This window comes from Octodon degus, unplaced genomic scaffold (assembly GCF_000260255.1).
Source record: "Octodon degus isolate 3935 unplaced genomic scaffold, OctDeg1.0 scaffold00017, whole genome shotgun sequence".
Classification (NCBI taxonomy): Eukaryota; Metazoa; Chordata; class Mammalia; order Rodentia; family Octodontidae; genus Octodon; species Octodon degus.
Genome location: NW_004524593.1, coordinates 17,580,869 through 17,602,290, shown reverse-complemented (window position 1 = coordinate 17,602,290; position 21,422 = coordinate 17,580,869). Strand labels below are relative to the sequence as shown.

Here is a 21,422-nt window from a genome sequence, read left to right as displayed (position 1 = left end):
AGGAGCATTGGAATCATTGTTTTAAGTTTTCTATAATTTAAAAAGCACTTACATGGTATTTCAAGAATTTAGACTTTTACACTCCCCAAAGCTCCTGTATGCCTAAAGATGGACGGCATTGCCTGAGGCTTTGGTTTACAAAGCCTACTACATTATATATACTTATGTTTTAATCAACTTAGTTTATTAAACATATTATATTTCAAACTGGTTGTTCTCCTCTAGTTTGCATGATCACCTGGTTTATTCTTGTTTCATCTCATACTTGAAGATGGTGGCCAGACGGGTGGCAGGGTGTGTTATGCTCCCGTACAACTCACTCTGTGTTAGACACAGAAAGGCAGAAATACATAAACTTAGTTTCTGTATTTGAGGTCAATGAAATTAAATTTTTTGTCAATAAACATTTTGGACTCATCTACTGGATCGACATTTTGAACTGAATTATACAGTGCTACCTACTTTACTGACTTTTCAAAAAGTCTGCCAGTAAAACCACAGCTAAGAAATCAGGCCATATACGATGATAAGAAACACAACGTTCTTTTTGATTGATCCCTGTTCCTGTCTGTGTATGGAAGTCTGACTGTTTTTGGTTTAAGATTTCATAGTTGATGGTGGCCTTGTCCAAGACGGATTGGAGGAAGTGCCCAGGTTTGTCTCGGGGTCTTTTTGCAGGGTGCTGCTGGGTACCAGCCCTCAGCCACATGGCATCCAGCAGTGGCCTGGCTTTGAGATCAGGAGGTAGGAGGATAAGACCGGAGCCAAAGGCAGAGCACCCAGAAGGACCAGTCTCATGGACCCTTTTAGCTCCAACCCAACTTCCCATTGTAGAGCGAGCTACTTTCCTGTTTTTGTACTTGGCCACAGCTGCATCGGCCACTGATTATACGTGGCCTGATCAAAAGGAATTTTGCAGCCTGTCTTTCTGTGTCTAATAAAGAGGGAGTTGTATGAGCATGTAACATACCATGTTACCCGGCTGGCCACCATCTTCAAGTACAAGATGAAACCAGAATGAACCAGGTGACCATGCAAATGAGAGGGTAGCAACCAGCTTGAAGTGTAAAGGGCACAGCATTCAGTAATGGCGTGGGCTGTGGGCGGGGTGCAGGGAAATGTCAGGAAGACGTAGAAGGAAGACTTATTTGTCTAGTGGACATTACACTGGTTCTGCAGTGTGGTCCTATAGTTCATCCTTTGTCTACATACACTGTCAAATATTTGCTATAGCACACAAGGCAGCTCTGGTGTGTGTGTGTGTGTGTGTGTGTGTGTGTCCACACTAACTTGGACTTTAGTCTCACCCAGCTCTCAATTGTATCATGATTATTAAAAAGTTTCTCAACATGTGAATTACCTGTCAAACCTCTCTTCCCTCTTGGCCTGTCTACCATGCCTCTTCTCACTCCAGGCCCTTCTCTCAGGAACTGTCTCCTGGTTCCCGTCGCTCATCCCAGGTGTCATGGTTACCTGGCTTCTTGGCACAGTTGCTAGGGGTTCACTCGCTGGAGTCAGGTATAAAAAAGGCACCTCAGAGAGGCTGTCACTGCGGGCTGATACAGCACTGGAAAAGTAAATGCAGAGCTGTTCAGTTTGCACTTAAGGGATGAGACTGAGTTATAACAAAAATGAACTTCTAGAAAATATCTCATTTCCCAATCTATCGGGTGCGTGAGATATTATGCACATAATCCCAGCATAAAAGGAAATCTCAGTTCTCCAGTTAGGTGAAAAAAGGGAAATATTGATTGGCTGTCTCTGTTTCCATTGAGAAGCAGGTCAAGTAGAGAGCATTTCAGGAATCTCACAAATCCTTTCACAGTTTTTGCAACACACTATTTGCATGTAAGATTTTTTTTTTTGGCAGGCAGGGAGCAAGATTAAATGACTCGCAGAGTACTAGGCACTGAATAAGTTCTGTTACTCTTGTGGCTGTGATAATACCTATTTTTGTTTCTTTTCAGTGTGCTGTGTTTGAGTTGACTTTTCACTGTGTGACTTCCATCTCATAGTTTCAACTCATTTGTGCTTTTGTATGTTGAGTATGAAACAGCATTAAGTCAAGCACTTTGGGCAGGGGTTTGTGGCAGCCATGGTATCTTTTAGAGCCTTGGGTACTTCAGAGTAAAATAGAGTTTCCTCAATCATCTGATAGTCAAATAAATAGGAAGATAAAACATAAAACTTGTCCTAAAAAAGGGAAATAGATCAAAGCAATAGCTTTATTAAATGGATTAACTTTCACCCCAAAATCTTAAATTCTAAGATGGTACTAAGAGCAAGAGCAAATTGGTCTAAAAGAGAGTGAGCTGGGTATGTAAAATGGGATGTTTTATATAGAGAGTTGGAAGTGGAAAGATTTGGTGGAGTACCGAGGATTGAGCCCAGAAGTAAGCCAGCGCCCAACTCGGTGAGCTGGACATTTATGCGAATCATTGAGTCCAAGGGGTGAAAAGGAGAGAGAACGAAGAAGACCGGGTGGCCAGCACGCACGCACGGAGTGGGGCGCCTGGCGGGGAGCTTTGGCTGCTGCTCCGTGCGCCTTGGCAAGCTGTGCCCCTCCGAGCCACCAGGTCGGACAGCGTTCCAGGGCGGCGGCAGCATGCGGGGATGCTGATGCCTGGTGCTGGGGCTGCAGTGCTCCGCTCGGCCTCTCCACTGCAGCAGCAGCCAACACCCGGCTGAGGTTTTGGACCTGCGACCCAGACCTTGTGCGCCCTTTGGCTTCTGTCCTGGGGTTCCTCCAACTCCAAAACCCAATAGAAAGCCAACAAGGGAACAGCCAGAAACGCTAAGCAGAGCGGAGCAGACTCAATGTAGCTGTGGAGCTGGAAAGTCAGGGGAAGAAGGGGCTGAGCTGTGGAGCCTCTGCCCGCCCCTCTCCTTCGCACGACCCCCGGCAGCCCGCCGTGCTTCCGTCTGCCCACCGCGATCCTGCTCCCTGCACTCAGATCTGGGACACGTGGGCTCCATCGCAGCTCACACACAGCCCTTCTGCAGCTGAAAAACTCAGCCACATGTAAATCGACAGGGTAAAGGAGGAAGGAGAATCGGCTGTCACACAGCTATCTCTGTTTAATGCGCAAGAAATGAGACACGGTAGCATCTACGCTCTTGCTCAGCTAGCGGGTGCTAAGAGTGTTGTTGATGCTGGTTAGTTCTTTTCCTCTCAGCCAAGAACTCATCATTTGGAACACCTTCCCTGGCCAGGACCGCTGACATTCACAAGCAAAGACATGTGTCCTTCCTTTCCTGGCTACAGTAGACTGTTAATGCTTATACTGTCAGAGCTGGCCCTATGGAGAGACGTCCTTTAGAGTAAATGCCAGCATACAGGGGAAGCCTGTCTCTCCTCCCATTCAGGACCTTTTTTATGTATTTAGTACAGGGTCTACAGGATCTCACTACACAGATCAGAGTCTTAGTGATTCTCCTGTTTTTCAGCCTCCCAAGCACTGGGATTACAAATGTGCACCACTATGTCCAGTCTTAATCCCCATCTCAGTGCACCCCAAGGGCTGGGCCAACACAGTAGGCAGGGATCAAACCCCTGGCCCCTGTGTCTGCCTTAGCAGGTGCCTTAATCCACTGAGCTATCATCTATTGCAGTAGTTAAATGAGCTTCCTAAATGGCCCCGTCATAGCCGCAGATTCCAATCCAACCCTTCTTCCTGCATTGCTCTCTGTGTGTATGAGAAGCAGACATATTCTGTGTAGGGGATTAAGTGAAACAGTGAGAGGAAACACACTGCGTTCTTGCCCTTGCTTTCCATTCCATGTTTCCTTCCTATAGGAAACCCAGCGTCTAATATTGGTTTCCAAGCCAGGTATGGTAGCACGTAACTGTAATCCCAGAATTCTAGGAGGCTGAGGCAGGAGGAGCATAAGATTGAGCTCAGTCTGGGCAATTTAGTGACTTAGCAACACCCTGGCTCAAAATTTAAAAATAAAATGAAAAGTGCTGGGGATGTAGCTTAGTGCAGAAGCTCTGAGTTCAGTCTCCATCCGGTACTGCTAAGAAAGGTCCCTAGTTCAAAGTCAACGCTGCATCCTGTGGTAACCCGACATCACAGTGCTGTCAAAGAACTGGCCCAGTGCTGAAATCTGTAAGCTGCTCCTGCAGCCACCTGCTAGACTGTGGCTTGCTTAGGGCAACTACAAGAGGAGACATAGTTTCCTCAGATGCTGGCTCACTGGCCTGTTCCTGCGCTCCAAATGGACTTCTCAATCCAAAGCAATGTGGGGAGGGATCTCCAGACAGTACGCACACCATGCGGTCAGTTCCCAGACAAAGTCTCTCTGAGCAGGTCTACAGGGGGGCATGTCGCTGGGAGGAGAGAAGAATACGTGGAAACAGTGCTCCTGGGACCATGGCTCCCTAATAACTTCATTCCTGCACATTGGATCTATTCTGAAGACATTTACAAGGCCAAATCTTTGTGTCCACAGCATTGAAAATCAGGCCTCCCAAGCCAGCTATCAGGGAACTCCCTCAATGACTGTGAGTTGGCTCTAGACTTATTTAGCCCCCTTATGAGCTAGACTTCAGCGCTGTCTTTTTAAGCTATCTTCCCATGTAACCTCTTTCTCCAAAAGCTGTAAGTGATCGCTCCATATTGGATGCTGACATCTTGCTGTGCTGTGTGTTCACTACTTGGCTCCTTCAGTGTTTGCTAGGTGCCTGCTGCTTCTTGGACATGATGCTAAGCTTTAGAAATACACAGGTGAGGGGATTTGGTTGACCTGGTCATATATGAAAGTTACATTTCTGGTTATATAGGTCTTGCTTTATCTTGGTCTTAACCATCCAGCAGAAAAGTACAAAAATGAAGTATAAAAAGTAAAGCCATGTGGATATGCTGAGCTCAAGTCAACAACTTCTGATATTGCCAGTCTTATGGAAAATCCACTACTATTATGGACTACTGGACTATATTGAAATATTTTGCTGAATTCATGCACCTACAATATCTAAATGACAATGGAATAACCTTCTCTGACAAAACTAAACAATAAAGGGGGATACAAATGAATGACCATTTTGTATCTGTATATTCAAAATAGGATAGATATACAGCTGCATTCTCATAGTTCAATAAATAGAGAGATTTGTTCTAAAAAAAAAATACACAGGTAAGCAAGCCCATGACTGTCTTGGGGTCCCCGTAGTCCACTGGGGAACTCGAGTAATTAGGCAAGACAAGAGAATACTCTGAATGCGAAGGATGGGTGAAGTCTGTGATACAGGCACGTGATATCCAGGGGAGACATACACCCAACTCTGTCCCCAGGAGGCTTTGTGACCAAGAAAACACTAAGAAAATTCCTCCAGAACATGCTCAGGGAGTCCCTGTGAAATCAGTTGTCCTTTGGAAGCAGTTCTCAGTGAACATGGATTTGGTGGTATTTCCTGCAGGGTACTATCTAGACCACATGTGGATTGTGTATTTCTAGGGGCTGGAGAGCTGGTCAAGCTGACACTCTCTTCATGAAAATAAGTTTGTTGTGTAAATAAAGTATTTCTATTGAATAGCCATTTTCAATCTCTCATGCTTCTGCTGGTGGATCTCCTGAAAGTACACCTGCCTTTCCTTCTGAGCTATCTCTTAGTTGATCATCAAATCCATCCAGTCCTAGATTCACTCACCCACTCTTGTAGGATGAGTGTGAAGCTGAACATCTCAGTGATTTAATTTCACTGTTGAGAATATGAGGTTGGAATCAAACATCCTGGATGCAAATCCTGACTTGAGTCCTTGGACGCTGTGTGACAGCCAGCAGGATCCCGAGTCTCCTTGAGTATAAAAGAGTGAACATAATACAGCATCTCTGAGAAGAAGTCTGTTTAGAGAGGATTTGGAAGAGCAGCGTACGTGACAGGCTTAGCACAGAGCCAGGATATCCTGGGTAATATATGATGCAGTAACAAATAGGGTCATTTTACTTTATATCTACAGAGAGTATCTTTTAGAAAGCAATAAAAATTACAAATGTACTCTGTTTATTCATCTTCAACCCAGAATGCAAATGGCAGCAGTAAGCGTGAGGCAGCAAGAAGAGGCTTCCTGCAACTATTGGGTTCTGTTTCTGCCTCCAGGCTAATTAGCTTAACAATTTGATGTTCAAGGGCAAACCCAGCTTTATCCTTGGGAGGGAGCCGGGCTCAGGGGAGGGGCAGTACAAAACACCGTGAGGCTGTGATTCCACAGCATGTGAAATGGACAGCAAGAAGATCTTCTTTCACTACGGTCATCCTCACTACCGTTGTGGTTGTGCTGAAAGCCAATGCTTCCCTTTGCAGGCGTTATCACGAGCCACGGGCTGTATCTGGATGGTGTGTTAATTCACAATTCCTCAGAGCTCCGCTGCTACACCCACGGGCTGGCTCCCGGGAGCCTGCACTCCTTCCGACTCCAGGCTTGCACGGTCAAGGGCTGCGCTCTGGGCCCCCCGGTGAGTACCTGGGTTTGCACCCTTGTGCATCTGTCGGGTCACACGGCACTGGGGGTCCAGAGAGAAGTGAGTGGCTGGGACTCACTCTTTCAAATGCCATGAGAAGTCTCTCTTTTTATAAAACTCCTGCTAAGAGAAACTGAGATTTTATGTTCAACATACAATCACAATGTCGCACAGGTCTACAGAGGAACAGAATACACATCTTATAGAAGGAAAGGTAAGCTGACTGGTTTAACAGATACATAGGAGATTTGGGTCTAATTTAGCAACATAAGCAACAGATACTGGATCTGCTCAGTAGTGGCTTAACAGTTAAGTAAATTTATGATTAAAAAGTGAAAATTGAAATCCTATAACTGGCACAACACTGTGGGAACACTGCTCCTCAACACGTGTGTTTATCAGTGAAAAGGCTGAGTTTACTTCATCTCAGAATAAAGCATTTTTATTTTATGAACATGCTATAGCTTCTTAAGAACAGTATTTAAAGTTCAGGGCAAAAAAAAAAAAAAATCAGGCCAATAAAACAATGGACTAGATAGAGAGAGAGATCTCTCGTAGGCACAACGATCAGCATGAGCCTGTATTTATACCTCAGCCAGACCACATTCAGACATCAGCTCTATTTTTTTATTTTTTTTACTCATATATTTATATGATACAGGGTCTTTCTACACAGTTCAGTTGTTTAGTGATACTCCTGTGTCAGCCTCCTCAGCACTGGGATTACAGGTATGCACCACCTCATCCAGTTTTGGGACCGATGTGGCATGCCTGGGATTCTGGGCACAGGGTAATGGGGGTTGAACTTGGGTCCTTGCACTTACCAGGCATGTGCTTAGACCACCAAGCTATCTCTCCAGCCCCAGACATGTGCTCTTATTTAAAAATATTTAGGGGCCAGGGAGATGGCTCAGTGGAATAAGTACTTCCCTGGCAAGTGCAAGGGCCTGATTTCAATCCCTGGTTCCGCAAAAGAAAATAAAGAAATACATAATAAAAATATATTGAAATACAGCCTAGAATGTGTTCTGTTACAAATAGAAAAAGGAGAAACCATTATTAAAAAAAAAAAAAAAGAATAGCATTGAAAATTATACCAACATCAACTTTTGGCTCCCAAATTCCAGAAATCTGTAATATTTCATGGCCAGCTAAAAAGTTGACGAGGTCATGCTTTTTATTTCTAATATAATTTTTAAAATCAATTAATAGTGTGTCCACTAGTAGACTAGCATGACACACTTCAGTGGCAACACAGTACACTATACTTTTGTTCATCTTTCTTAATTAATTAGATTTAGCTTCTCTTAGGGGAAATGCTCATTAGTTTTAGTTTTTGGCAATGTTTGCTAATTCTCTATCATTTTAATGTACTCTGTCTTCATTGAGTGTATTATAGAAATATTACCTTGAAAAACAGCCCCGTGGTTTAGTTTCCGCTTCCTTTTTTCAATCAGGCTTTTCATCTCATTTCAGAGATTGGTTGCTTTCCAAGCAGCTCACATCATCTATCGGTGGAACTGGGCTACACTCTTTATTGCCATTAAGCATTTTATAGCCAGACCTCGGACGATCTCACCCTTAAAAGCAGGGATGGCAGCAGGCCAGCTGCATGTCTCCATTCAAGAGAGCAAGGGAAAGGCGCGGAGTCCACTTGACGTGGGCTCGACACGTACACTTTCCCAAAATGTAAACATGCCGGCAACTTTGAACAAAGAGGACACAGTGACTGATCCGTGCAGATAGTAGGTGATGCTAGCCTTATGAAATCAAGTGCTGCAGTGCCCGTGAGAAGGGGGAAAACAGCCCTGGGCGGTTAGAACCTACTGTGCCCCACCCTCATCCTTAGACACCATCCTGATTTAAGGCACTGGGTGATTTCTCTCCTTGCCACTTTTCTTTATCCTGTACTCAGGATGCAAATGCTTCTCCCTATCAATGATCCATCTTTACCTACCAGGAGGGAACAACAATATCCCCATTTAAAAGGAGTCAACTATGTACTGCCAACAAGTTGAAACCCACGGTCTTCAGTTGGCTCCTGAACTATTTTGTGCCAATTGCAGTATGTTCTATATGTCCTTAAGAAATGATATATCAGAGTACTTTAAACAGTCCTGGATAGCTGCACAATCAGAAAGGATATTTGGCTCCAATTTTGATGATCCTTTTTAATGTGCCCTTAATGATTTAAGAAATCTGTGCATCCATCCTAAGAGTCAGATTTCCTTACCATTAAATCAGAACACGATACACAAAAAGACTCAGCCAATCTAGCCGTGGGATATGCACAGCCCTTAAAGATGGGCTTTATTTGAAGTCCAGTGCCTCACCATTTTAAATGAGAGATTTCACTTCCCTTCGCATTTTATCGTTTCTGTTCTTAAGTTCTTTTCTAGCAAAAATAAAACTATAGATTTTGGAGACCTTATTTTTGTTCACCAAACAACATTCTTGAATGATTTTTTTTCTCTTTAGAAAGAGAATCCTGATTGTTATAATTTTTTTTTACATACTTAGTGCCATTGCTTTCCATGCATGGAGGAGAATAGTTTTTGCTTTTCTTAATGATAAATCTGCTCCAGATTGGTGGTACAGTTCACCCTTAAAGTTAGCAAGGTGCTCATATAATAGAAAAAGCAGGGAAAAGGGAAAAGAGCTTTTAAAACAATATTTTAAACATTAAAGTGGACATACAAAACCTCCATTCATACCATGTTAGTGCTGTTAGTACATTAGATTTTCTTTTCCCGGGATGCCCAGAGCGGGCCACCCGTGGTGCACAGGGAGAGTTGCCCTGCACCATCCAATGTCCCTGGAGTCTCCGTGGTCCTCATCCACTGAAGCAACACATTCAACTCTGGAAGAAGCTCAGTTGGGTGCCTTCAGGTCCTAAAGAGGCTAATAAGCGTCATCAAATTAAATGCCTTAGTGAGGATTTTATACATGTTTGAAACAATGAAAAAACGAGTGTAGCACGTCTTGAAAGGCTTTCCCTGTTTTCAGTTACATCAGGGAGAAACTTCTCATGCTTTGTGTTTCCGTAATGACACTCAGTGAGTTTCTCTGTAGGCCACTCTGACTCAGCCAGCATTGGACAGCTAGTGGCGTCTGAGGCCGAGGCTTTGCAGCTGTGTCTGACCTGGGCGCACGCATGGGATCCACTCTCCAGGGCTCCTCTGAGGAGTGCGGTGCAAAGCTGCAGGTCACCGCTGTGTGCGCTGGTGTATTCTTGGGGATTATACGCATGCACATAGATGCGCCTCACACCCACGGGCACACACATGTGCTTTATGTTTTCACGGTCTTGCAAAGAAGCAAATCAATCTGTTATCTAAGGCAGCTACATCTTAATGGCAGTTGATGCTATGGTCAAGAAAATTCCTCATGAAGAGCTGCCCTAGCTCTGTTTCCCCCCTGGACCTCCTGGAGAAACAATCTTGTTTTTCTAAGCCTCATGTCTCCCCACTGTTACGAAGGGCCACCCGGAAAGGGATGGAAGTAAAAAGTTAAATGAAATATTATTTACACTTGAGGTTGTGGTACATTATAAGAGACTTAGTAAGGATGAAAATTTTAATATTTATATGTGTGTTCACTAACGTGCTGCATCAGAGGAGGTTTGCAGGTCAAAGACAGGCAGGATTCACCTTCCCAAGAGTCTTCTCCTTAAGACTATCTTTAAGGCAAAACAGAGAAATAAAAAGGTAAAAAAAAACTTGGTCAGAACAGAGTGGCACAATGGCTAAGTTTAATGTATATTAAAAGCTGGAGTATTTACGCAAATACTTAAGGAAATTTAAAAAAATATTTATTTTGAATTAGTCAGGTATTTGAGGATAATAATATAATTACCTAGAATTGCCCTTAATCAACTTTTTGAGTCTCTTATTTGGAGCCTTTTAAAATAGTTTTCTATACAATACTTTGAACTACGCACATAGAAATAATGAAACTAGCTGCATTGTTATGAAATATTAAAATGACAAATGGCAATTTTTCAAACCTAGTTTCTTTTATCACTTTTTGTACATAGCTATTAAACTAAAAAAAAAAAAAAAGAATAGGAATTAAAGCTCTCAAGAACCCTGTAGCCTTTCTCTGATTAAAATAAAACATCTTGTGACCTCGGACTTATTAAAAATTAACACTCTGTCTTTTTCACATTTATTTTCATAATTGGGAAAGCATATTCACCTTAACAAATAAAGCCTTCATAATTGAGAATATTTGCCTGCCTAAGGGTTTCGTGCCTGATCACCTCCTTCTGAGGCCTGAGCCTTCCTGTACTTTAATCATAAGGTCAGAATTATCAAAATCTTCCATAGATTGTAAAATGTCAGATATTTATAAGTGATGCTTCAGACTTTATAGTGATTAGCTACCAGGCTTAAGCCAGCGACAAAAAAAAAAAAAAAAAAAAAAAAAAAAAAAAACTGACAAAAGAATTGAAAAATCAACCTGGCAACTGTTCCCTGGCAAGCACAAGGGCCCAAGTTCAATCCCCAGTTCCACCGACAAAAAAAAAAAAAAAAAAAAAAGATAATAAACAATCTAACCTGCTTCTCTAACCTCTTGCCAGCTCAATCTGGTCTCTCGGTCATTTCTCTTATTTAGCTATTGAAATCACCCGAGCCCCGGATTATTTTGTATTTTGCAGCAGTTCATCTTTCACAGATTTTTGTGCAGGCTGATTAGCCCCACATTGGCTTCTGCGGTGGTGGAGCCTGTGGCTCCAGCCGCTCAGGCGCGTTCATTTCTTCCCCTTGGCGCAGCACCGTCTCTACACCTGAGAGCAATACAGTTCAGAAAAAAGTGTGAATCACGATGCTTGATTGGGCTTTTTGATAAGTGCCCCAAAGCTCTCCCTTCCATGAGGCTCTTAGGAAAACAGACTGCGTCTATTTTTTCTCTTTTGCAATCACATAGAAATTATTTTAAAGTGACCCTAAAAATAGTCTGTGGTCATGCACCACAATAGGTGCAATCCCAGGGCGAGCTGATCCACATTTTCTGGAAATCGCAAGCAGCTGGCTCCGTCAGGAGCTCCAATTCCGAGCCTTAACAGCAGGAGGAAGAAAACACAAGGTGTGCTTTGATCCTGCTGACAAAATGAGGTATTCAGACAAGACGCCGCTGTCAGAATAGTTTACTTCACAGCGAAAGCAGATTCTTTGAAGAAATGTGCTCAAAGCGAAGCATGTACTTATTTTATTTGCAAACAAAAATAAATCTTTTTATACTCACAGGTGGAAAATCGAACGCTGGAAACCCCTCCTCGAGGAACGGTAAATGTGTTTGTCAGAGCAGAGGGCGTCCGGGAAGCCCGCGTGAGGTGGAGCGCACCGCTGCACCCCAACGGACGGTTGACATACTTCGTCCTTGTTACTGGGATTTTCTATGCAGACCCAGGTAATCTGTGTGCAACTTTAAAACGTTAACATTAGAAAATAATTTATTTTCAGGTGAAGTCTTAGCCGCAGATTTTAATTCTTGTATTTTCTCTCCACTTTCCCTGCCCTGCTAAGTGAGGAAGCACGTTTCTCAGCGTGTGGTCCCCAAGCAGCAGTGAGGGGAGGCCCTGTGCGCGCTGCCCCTCGGTCGGGATCGCTAGAGGGCACGCAGCAGCCTGGTGGAACGAGCCCGTCCGGTGGTTCTGGTGGACTGCAGGTCGAGGCAGGGCGAGTAGGGCGCTGCAGTCCTTCACCCACAGATCGGCTTTCTGCCTTTTTCATCGCCACAGGTTCCACTGAATTACTAAGTGGGAGACTGCCGAGTGAGAGCAGCCACATCCACAGAACTTCCACTGCAGCATATTGTTATGATTGTGCTATTTGATTACTGCTTATAGCTGCCAGCCTCTCCCTGGGCCTAATTCATAAATTGAGCTTTCTCATAGGTCTGTAAGTGGAGGGAAAACCAGTTTCAGACATTCGTGGGAGTCTTTGGATGTTTCCCCCGCTGGTGATGGGAGGTTGCTCTGTAGTTTAATACCAAGCTGGAAAGATGATTCAATACTGAGTACTATTCCTGCAAAGTGTTGAGTTTTAGCTTTGTAGTCCATCTTTGTGTGTGTGTGTGTGTGTGTGTGTGTGTGCGTGTGTGTGTGTATTTTCTAGAGGAGCGTCTATGGGTGTTCAGGGTCTCACTACTAGATTGGACTCTCTATAGTGATTCTCCTGTTTATAGCTTCCAAAATGATGAGAGTACAGGCGCGGGCCACCACGCCCAGTCTCAACAGCTGTCTCAGTTGGCCCCAGGAGTGGGGCGGCACAGCAGGCCTGGGGATCCAACCCCCAACCCCTGCGCCTGCTTGCAGGAGCTTTAATCCGCTGAGCTATTTGGTCGGTCCTGCAGCCCATCTTAAATGACTAATTGTGAAGGTCATTTTAATGTTTTTAAATTTAATTAGTAATTCTGGTGTGTGTACTAATAAATTTACCTAACGTGGGTCACACATGTTTAGTCATGATTTTCTTAAAAGAATTGTCAAAAACATCCAATTACGCAAATTGGGCACTGGGATAATATGGTGCTTTATTTAAATAATTCTTTACCACAGTAAGATGATGCAAGCCTATGGATTGTAGACGCCTTCCATTTCTTTGAAGTGTTTTCTTTTATGACTTTCCCAAAGTGGTCATACTATTTATAGAGGTGGTGTTTTCAATATTTCTTCATTCTAGTTTATTAGGGCATATGTGCAGTACATAATGTGTACCGTCCTAGTGTCAAGTTGGTGCCTGTCCCTAACACATCTCAATTGCTTTTTTATCCTCATTCCATTCCCTTCCTCCCTGCACCAATCTCTTGATTTTCTTCTACTTTTTTGTATGTTTGCCATCTATAATGTTCACATTCTTCTGTTTTGTTTTGTTTTGTTTTGTTTTGTTTTGCTTTTGTTTTTTGTATTTTAACAATGGGCCTACAGGGTATTCAGGTTCTCACTACTAGATTGGACTCTTAGTGATCCACCTGTTTACAGCTGCCAAGAGCTGCGATTACAGGTATGCACCACCACGCCCAGTCTCAATCACAGTCTGAGCACACCCCTGGGGTCGGGCTGGCATGGTAGCCCCAGGGGTTGAACCCCAGGCCCCTGCTCCTGCTTGCAGGTGCTTTAATCTGCTGAGCTATTTGGCTGGCCCCCAAGGTGTTGTGTGCAATTGCCTTGTTAGTTTTTGGTCTTCTTTGATTTTACTGTATTTTTTTGGTTGAATTGTTTTTTAGGGGAGGTTTATTTTTTGTTTTTGGTGCCGAGAACCAAACCCATGGCTTCCAGCTTGCTAGGCAAGCATTCTACCGCTGAGCCAAATCCCCAGCCCCCTCTCTGTGTTAAATTAATCTGTGCATATCTAGTAGCAAACAGTGTCATGGACATAACCCCCAATGCTGCTGACAATGAGATGGTGTTCCTCAGACTGGAAATGTCGCTTTCTACATTATGTGTAACCATCCTCAAAGTGTAAAAGGGGGACACAGAGCTTCAGAAACTTGAGAGGAGCATGCATCCTTGCACACTGTGTCAGCAGGCAAACAAGCTCAGAGTGTGCACTTTGGAGTCAAACTGCTCCTCTCCAAGATTGGTATGTCCCTTTTTTATGCAATCAGGGCTTTGATGTATTCCGCTGTGAAGCACTTGTAAGATTATGAGGTGAAGGAGTGATGATCGATTTGAAAAAAGCAGCAACATTTAGGCCGGACCCGTGACAGCCCGGCTATTTCCGCCAAGGCGGCTGGGTGAATAATGCAAGAGCCATATTCCCCCTTGTGTTTAATCTTGCATTGTTTCTGCAGAGAAAATTTCTGCTTGCCTTCTAAGTCATGTCATCTTTGGTTGTCATCCCGTCTCTCAAACCATCAAGATGGTATTAAATGTTGCAAAGCTGTGCAGCCAGAGAACTTTCAGAAGTCAGAACCCATTTGCAGAGGAGCCCTTGTAGAAAATGTATTCTGTTCTCGGCAGAATTTTCCTTCAGTTCTTTCCACTGAGAAGTTTACTGATTTCTCCCAGTGGAATCTGCTGGAATTTATCGGTTCATGGTTGGCAGTCACAGATTAAGGTAAATGTCGATCCGTAATGACCCTCTACATGTTAGTACTGCAGTAAAGCTGGGCTTTTATGTCAAAGGTATCGGAGAGGGAGCTATTACACATGACAGGGGTGATCAAGGGACTCCAGACCAAGGCAAGCATTATTAAATATTGACTAGTTCTGTGATTTATGTAGAGCTGGAGGAAAAAAGTGACTTTTTAACCATTATATATTCTTCAGCAACGAAAACCAGCCATTTATCTCCTGCTGGTAATAGAGAACAGAGTGTCTGCATATTTTAATGGAGGGAAAACCTGGTCTTATAAATGAGATGAACTCCTTCATGATAACATTTCAGTTTGCTAATTGCCAAAAGCAAAACAGACAAATTGGAAGCAATTATAAGATTTGACTTAAAGAGTTTTGCCGTCTGCGTTCAACTCTGGGGTTGGAAGGGGATGAAGTGGGAAGCAGAAGGAACATCTCAGAATGGGCCCCAGGAAGTTCACCTCCTCTGGCGAGGGTCACTGAAGCCCCAGGTCCATGTTTAAGTGAAAGGGTTTCGAATATCGTCTTGTCCTGTCACCCTTCAGCAGCTGGGTGACATTTACACTGAGGGTGAGGAGGTCTGTGTGGCTCTGCAAGAAATGAATTAAACATTAATTCATCAAACTTATTTAAGATATCATCTGTTCACTAGGTTCGTACAAAGCTTATTGAATTGTCGAATGGCTAATTGGTTATTTCCTTGACATAATGAACAACCGCTTCATCCCTTCCTGTGATGGCTGGGAAGAGGTGGTGGGTGGAATTCATGAGAAAGAGAAACTCATTGGAGAGGAAGCACGCTTAGCTCAAAACAAGTGTGCCTGCAGCCAGGTCACAGTTCTGTAGGGCAGGACACGGGGCTGCCTGGAAAACTCCCACACAAGAAGTCCTGCGGCACAACACACTACAGGATCAACTTCCGATTTCATAACAAGTGAGCAGCTCAGATCACAGTATGATTTTTCTTCAAAATTACTTATTTTTCCCAAGTACTATATATTCCCATGAATCACAATTCAGATAGTGCAAAATAAGCAGTTAAAAGTGCCTAACCAAGAGGAAACTTGAGTGCTTAGTTTTTATAGAAAGCATTGATAGATAGATAGATAGATAGATAGATAGATAGTGTAATTAAACTCTGATAGTCCTTTTAGCTCACATTCATGTTTTACACAAATTAAACCAAGCTGTCCAGATGATTTTGCACCATGTCTTTTAACTCAGTAATTTCAGTCCTAGAGAACTTCCTTGTTCTTTGTACAACTTCAGACTATTCAGCCACATAACTTACAGCATTGCTAGCTTAATTAATGAACATTCAAGTTTGCTCTGTCTAAGCATGTCATAATAAATAACACAGTTATGCCATTTCATACCTCTGACAAGCATATATATTAGTGTGGTAAATTCCCTACAGTGTGCTTCTAGGCCAAATAAAATGTGGATTTGTAACTTTGTAAAACACCAAACTTCATCGTAGGCCAAGCAATTGGGCTTCATGGAAAGGACTAAGAAGGTCTGGGTCTGGTAGGAGGAGCTCTACAGCCTCCTCAGGTGTGTTGTCAGGCTCGGCTTTGCCGAGTTGATGTGCCAAAACCAAGATCCCACAGGCTCTCGAGTGTGTGTGTCTCTTCATAGGAGTTAGTTTGAACACATTGGCATCTGCTTAAAGTCTACTTGCAGTTTTTTTTTTCTGTGAATTCTTTATTTGCCTGTATTTTTGCTGTGCTTTAGGAGCTCTTTTTTTTTTCTTTTTCTTTTTCTTTTTATTTATTTATTTATTTTTTTTGTGGAACCAAGGATTGAACTCAGGCCCTTGTACTTGCTAGGGAAGTGCTTATTCCACTGAGCCATCTCCCCAGCCCAAGGAGCTCTTTATAGATGAGAAAAATCTGAAATATTAATAGTAAATTTTAGCTTTGTTATTGTTTTTAAAGCTCTTGAATCCATCTCTACAAAACACTTTATTCAATCCATTCAAAATTTATATTTAGGTATTATATAACATATGGATCAGTTTTATTTTTTTTTCCAGAATATAACTTTTTGTTTCAAAAGCATGTGTTAAATAATCCATATTGTTTTCCACTGACTTAAAAAGATGCTAAATTTCTACCTTGAACTACTTACTGTATAACTCTCCACCTTTACCTACCCAACATAGCATTTTAATTAGCAGATGTGTATATTTTAATGCCTTTTAGGTCTTATCTCATTTATTTTATCTAACTTTTCTTTACTGATTCTCCCTTCTCTTCTTTGAAATAATGTTTATAGATTCCCTCCGAAATCCTGATTATATTTTTGTAAGCATGGAAACAATTTTATAGGTAGTTTAGGTGGAATTAATACCTTTAGGATGTTGGGTTTTCTAATCAATAGCATAATTATTCTATTTGTCTTCTGCATCTCTCTCAAGAGCTCAAAGTTTTCTTCATATAGATTTTGAGCATTTTTGTAAAGTTTATTGATATTTCATAATTCTAGGTAATTCTATATAGTTATAAATTATTAAACATGCATTTATAGAATTAGTATTAATAATTAACTTAAAAGATATTTTAAACAATGATACACAGCCTTTGCTCTTAGATACACATCCTCAGAAAACCACATCTCCAAATGCTTACACTGGCCGATTAGACAATTTTTTTCATCCACCTGCAGCAATATACGTGTTCTGTTGGTCACTCGATGTGTTTTCCTTCTCTCTTAAACACAGAAATTTTACCAGGTAGAAAATAATAACTTGATTACTTAGGTTGATTGCTAGCTTTTAACAAAACTAATCTGAGGTGTGTAAAACACCATCAGAGCTTGGACCCAAGGACCTCGGGCCTCTTAGACTTTGAAATCAGAAAGGATGAGACAGACGAGCCAACTGAGCTATCACAAGTGTTTGAGGCCATGAAGAAACCCAAAACCACAGATACACTTGGGAGAAACTTTGGGAAAATCAGTCCTTCTTTTTTGTTTTAATTACAAATTATAATACTTTGAGTTCTTAAGCCTGGCGAGAGAATGACAGAACTAATACACATAAGACAAATGACAGAAATCAGTAGATCATCGAAACCACCTGTGAGATGGATGAGGAGACACTTTCTGCCACGTGCTAATGTCTACCCTAAAAGTCACCATATGCACTTAGTTCGCTGGGCCTCTACCTGACTCAATGCATCCCCTCAGGTGTGCAGACTGGGCGATGACAAGAGGAGCTTTCCTAGAGGACACAGGTGCCACTCGCTGCCCTAGCCCAGGCTCTCTGTTCATGCCTCTCAGGAGCAGCCACGTCCTTCCAGGTGCAGGTGAGCAGCGACCTCCAGCAAGGAGCAGATAGCGCTCAGAGCCTTGGCCCCTTCACACCACTGGAACTAGAGGACACGGGCTTATAACAGCTCCTTGGATACTTCATATGCAGTTTTTAAAATAAAATAAATGTTCAAGTTCAGGAATAAAAACTAAAATAAGTTATAGCATAGTGGCAGAAAATTGCCTTCCATGAGATTGGTTTTAAAACTGTGAATCTTATTAATGTATCCAGGTACGTGAAAAAGGCAGCACTGAGAACTTAGGCTTATGTGATTTTATAAAGCTTCAAAAATATTTTCATCTACAGGTGTTACAAAGCCCTCCAATATTAGGAACTAAAATGGAAAATAGCTGTAGAAATGTAAAAAGAACATAGTTTGGGTTCCCACAGGACGCTTCTTACAAATACCGCTCCCCTTGGCCCTCCAACTTCCCGGGTTCTTCACAGGACACCATTCTTGGCAGGCACCACCACGTCCTGGGGAAGGCATCCTGCTTTTTCCCAACTGGTGATTGCAGCGGCTTCTGTGACTTGATTCTTTATCAACCTGCTTTTTGAGTGAACTGGGAAGTGACCTGCGCGGCTTGATAACCTGACACATTGTTCCGTGTTTCGGTTTCTAAGACAGAGCACCACACCGGGGCGCTGATTGCCCAGTCCTTTCTGCGCCCTCCACCCACCTGCTCTAGAGAGCGGCACCGCAGTTTAGCGCTCGCCTTGAAATGCCCCTCTCTGCTAATCTCTTCTTCCACATTGTGGCACAGAATAAAGGTGTTTCTTAGGAAAAGGGAAAATGTGGATTATTGAGAAAAAAAGAAGCTAAATGCATGTGACTCTGCATCTGGAAAGTAAAAGGGTCTACAGTACGATTACAAAGGGTTCTACAATGCAGTTGCACAAGGAAAACAGTCGCTGCGCGGGTCTCGGGTCTCGGAAAATCCTTTGTGCTGAACCCAGGGAGTTACTGAAGTGAAGCTATGCAGATGATACGCAAACCTCTGCCTGACCGGGAATGCATCTTCGAGAAGGTGGAGTGAAAAGAAAAAACAAAACAGGAAGAAAGAGCCACGGAGTTGGCATTCATCATAGGCTTACCTTGCTCTTGAGAGCCAGAGGGCGAATTAGCAACTACAACAAAACTGATTTGCTTCCAAGACTTTTTAAAAACAGAACAAGGAAATGTGAAAAGGAATGCAGGACCCATTTCCGATGTGTGGTTTCATTAGGAATGACTTTTCCTCCCCTTTTCCCCTTTTTATAAAGTGAATTTTCACATTTCCTACAGCATATATAATCCCTCAGCAAATTAAAAAAAAAAAAAAAAAAAAAAAATAAACAGTTAAACCAAAAAAAAAAAAAAAAAAAAAAAAAACTGGTGAGAACAGGTGATTCCAAAGCAGAATAACTGAGAGTAATCACACCGAAAACAAGAGATTATGGGGTGAGTCAGAAGCTCTGAAGTAGCGGTGGACGGGGGACAGGAGGACATGTGCTTGTGAGTGCTCATGATTGTGCAGGCATACGCTGGCGACTTGTGCACCTGTCCTTGGGCCTCAGTCTTACTTATACTTCTTCCACCAGTAATTGCTGATACAACCCAGAGGAGGATACAGGAAAACAAGCAGGAAAACTAAACCCAAGTGGGCAGAGAATGAAGGGAACTCCATAACAGAGGAAGAGTGATGGTGTTGAGGGAAGACTGAAGAACAAGGGAGGAGAGGTTGGCACTGTACCGGGAACACTGGAAGGCGGGGTGCATGGAGACCTAGGAGGGCTCACCAGTGAGAAAGAGGAGTCAAAAGACACTGGCTTCATGCAACCCCATCCTCAGGGTGTGGGGCAGGAGCCTGCCTCTCCTTCCAACACCAGTGTCCAGTGTCTGCCTCTCGGCATTCAGCTCCATCTGGACCATCCATCCAAAGTGCACAGGTGGGACAGCACTGCTTAGTGCAAACCACAGGAAGTCACATTTTTAAGTACCTTCAATACCTCACTTTGTCCCAGGGCTAGAAGTCACCAGAGAGAGTGTTTCAGAGCATTAACATAGTCCAATACTATAAATCTCTGCATAATCTCGAAAAAAATTGCAGTCCATCTCTCAAGGTTATCTAGAGAAAGCAAGAGACCTTTGAATGCACCCTGATTCCCTTTTTTACCCCCAGAATAAACTGTGTTTAATAAAAATTCCAAGAAGAAAGATAGGGATGCATTAATTTTCTTGGGAACAGAAAGAAAATTATTCGAGGTGGAAAGCCTTTAGACTTCCAAGGAGTCTGTGGGCAGGCTAACGCTGTTAGGAAAGGCACAGCTTTGTTTTATAGTCCCTGGCGTCTGTGTTTTAGTGTGCAGGGAGATGTGTGCTCTCCGAGCTGCCGGGCGTGCAGGCCATATATCTGACAGGCTGCCCTCTGGGACAGCTGCCGGTGGGGGAATTGTCCCTGCGATGCTGTACAGCTTGTAAGTTGCAATGCCGCTGGAGAACTTTGTAGTCGCTTGTCAGTCCGCGGGAAAAGAAAAGAGGCAGCTTCTTTTCAAGCAATTTGAATTCATTTCCCCGTAATGAGATAGAGGCTGCTGCAGCAGGGGTGAGCTCGCCTGAGATCTTGCAAAGTGTGTTTCCTGGGTGACGGAGTGGCGTGTCACATCTGGCTGGCTCCCTACCGCAGCAGAATGACACTTGCCACTGGGCCACTTCTTTTTAGGACCACTTGCTCAGGCACATGCTTTTAGAACAGCAGGTCCAACAATATCCAGCTCTGTTGCATTTTAAAGATAAGCACTCAGTGTCTGGCCGCTAAAAGGCAGGGGAACGTGAGGAGCGGCAGGCGATACTCTTCCACGCTTTCCAAGGCCTGGCTGGTTAGGACACTGTACTTGTGTACTTGTCAAACGATGCAATTAGTGACCACACGGTTTGGCATTGTGATGGGAGATAAAAGAAATTTGTATCATCGTACAAAGCCCTTGTCATTCTAAACAACAGCCCAGGCCACTTCTGATGTTGTTTGTAAATCAGTGCCAGAGCATTAGGAATGATGACCACAGAAAAATGGTCTTAGGTCTGGAGTACTCATTTGGCAAGCAAATGTCTTTTATGCCAAAACGAGAAATGACTGTCTTTTCTTTACATCCAATTCTAACCTATTCCTGGAAAGATAAAAGCTCTCAAATATAAGCACACAGGAAATGATTTTAATCTAGATTAAGTCAGTGTTGAATTGCTAGTGAACTATGAAGGGGCCACAAGCTGTTTGGCCCCCACACGTTGGGCTGTGGAATACACGGAACATATTGACACTTCTGATTGTATATCACGTCACGGCCAATAAAGCTATAGAAATGTGCAATTAGGACATATTCTTCCACAAGAATGGAGTTAAGCATTAATTTATCAAACTTATTTAAGGACTCATCTGTTCTCAACACTCACGCAGCAGCTTATTGAATTTGTGTCTGATACCTAATTGGTTATTTTCTTGACATAATGAGCCGCATATACTCGACGCTGTCTGCGGAGGCAAGGAAGCTGCCGGGCTATGCAAATCCCGCGCTGGGCCCTGCGTG

General features: G+C 43.0%; 1 protein-coding gene across 1 annotated transcript in view; it reads left to right on the top strand.

Moving 5' to 3' along the window:
* Positions 1–21,422, top strand: part of Ush2a (usherin) — a 732,353-nt gene that overhangs the window by 421,842 nt on the left and 289,089 nt on the right. Inside the window, exons 36-37 of the mRNA XM_004626936.2 lie at positions 6,305–6,456; positions 11,712–11,874. Coding sequence (XP_004626993.1) covers positions 6,305–6,456; positions 11,712–11,874 — 315 coding nt within the window. The remainder of the gene's footprint in view (positions 1–6,304; positions 6,457–11,711; positions 11,875–21,422) is intronic.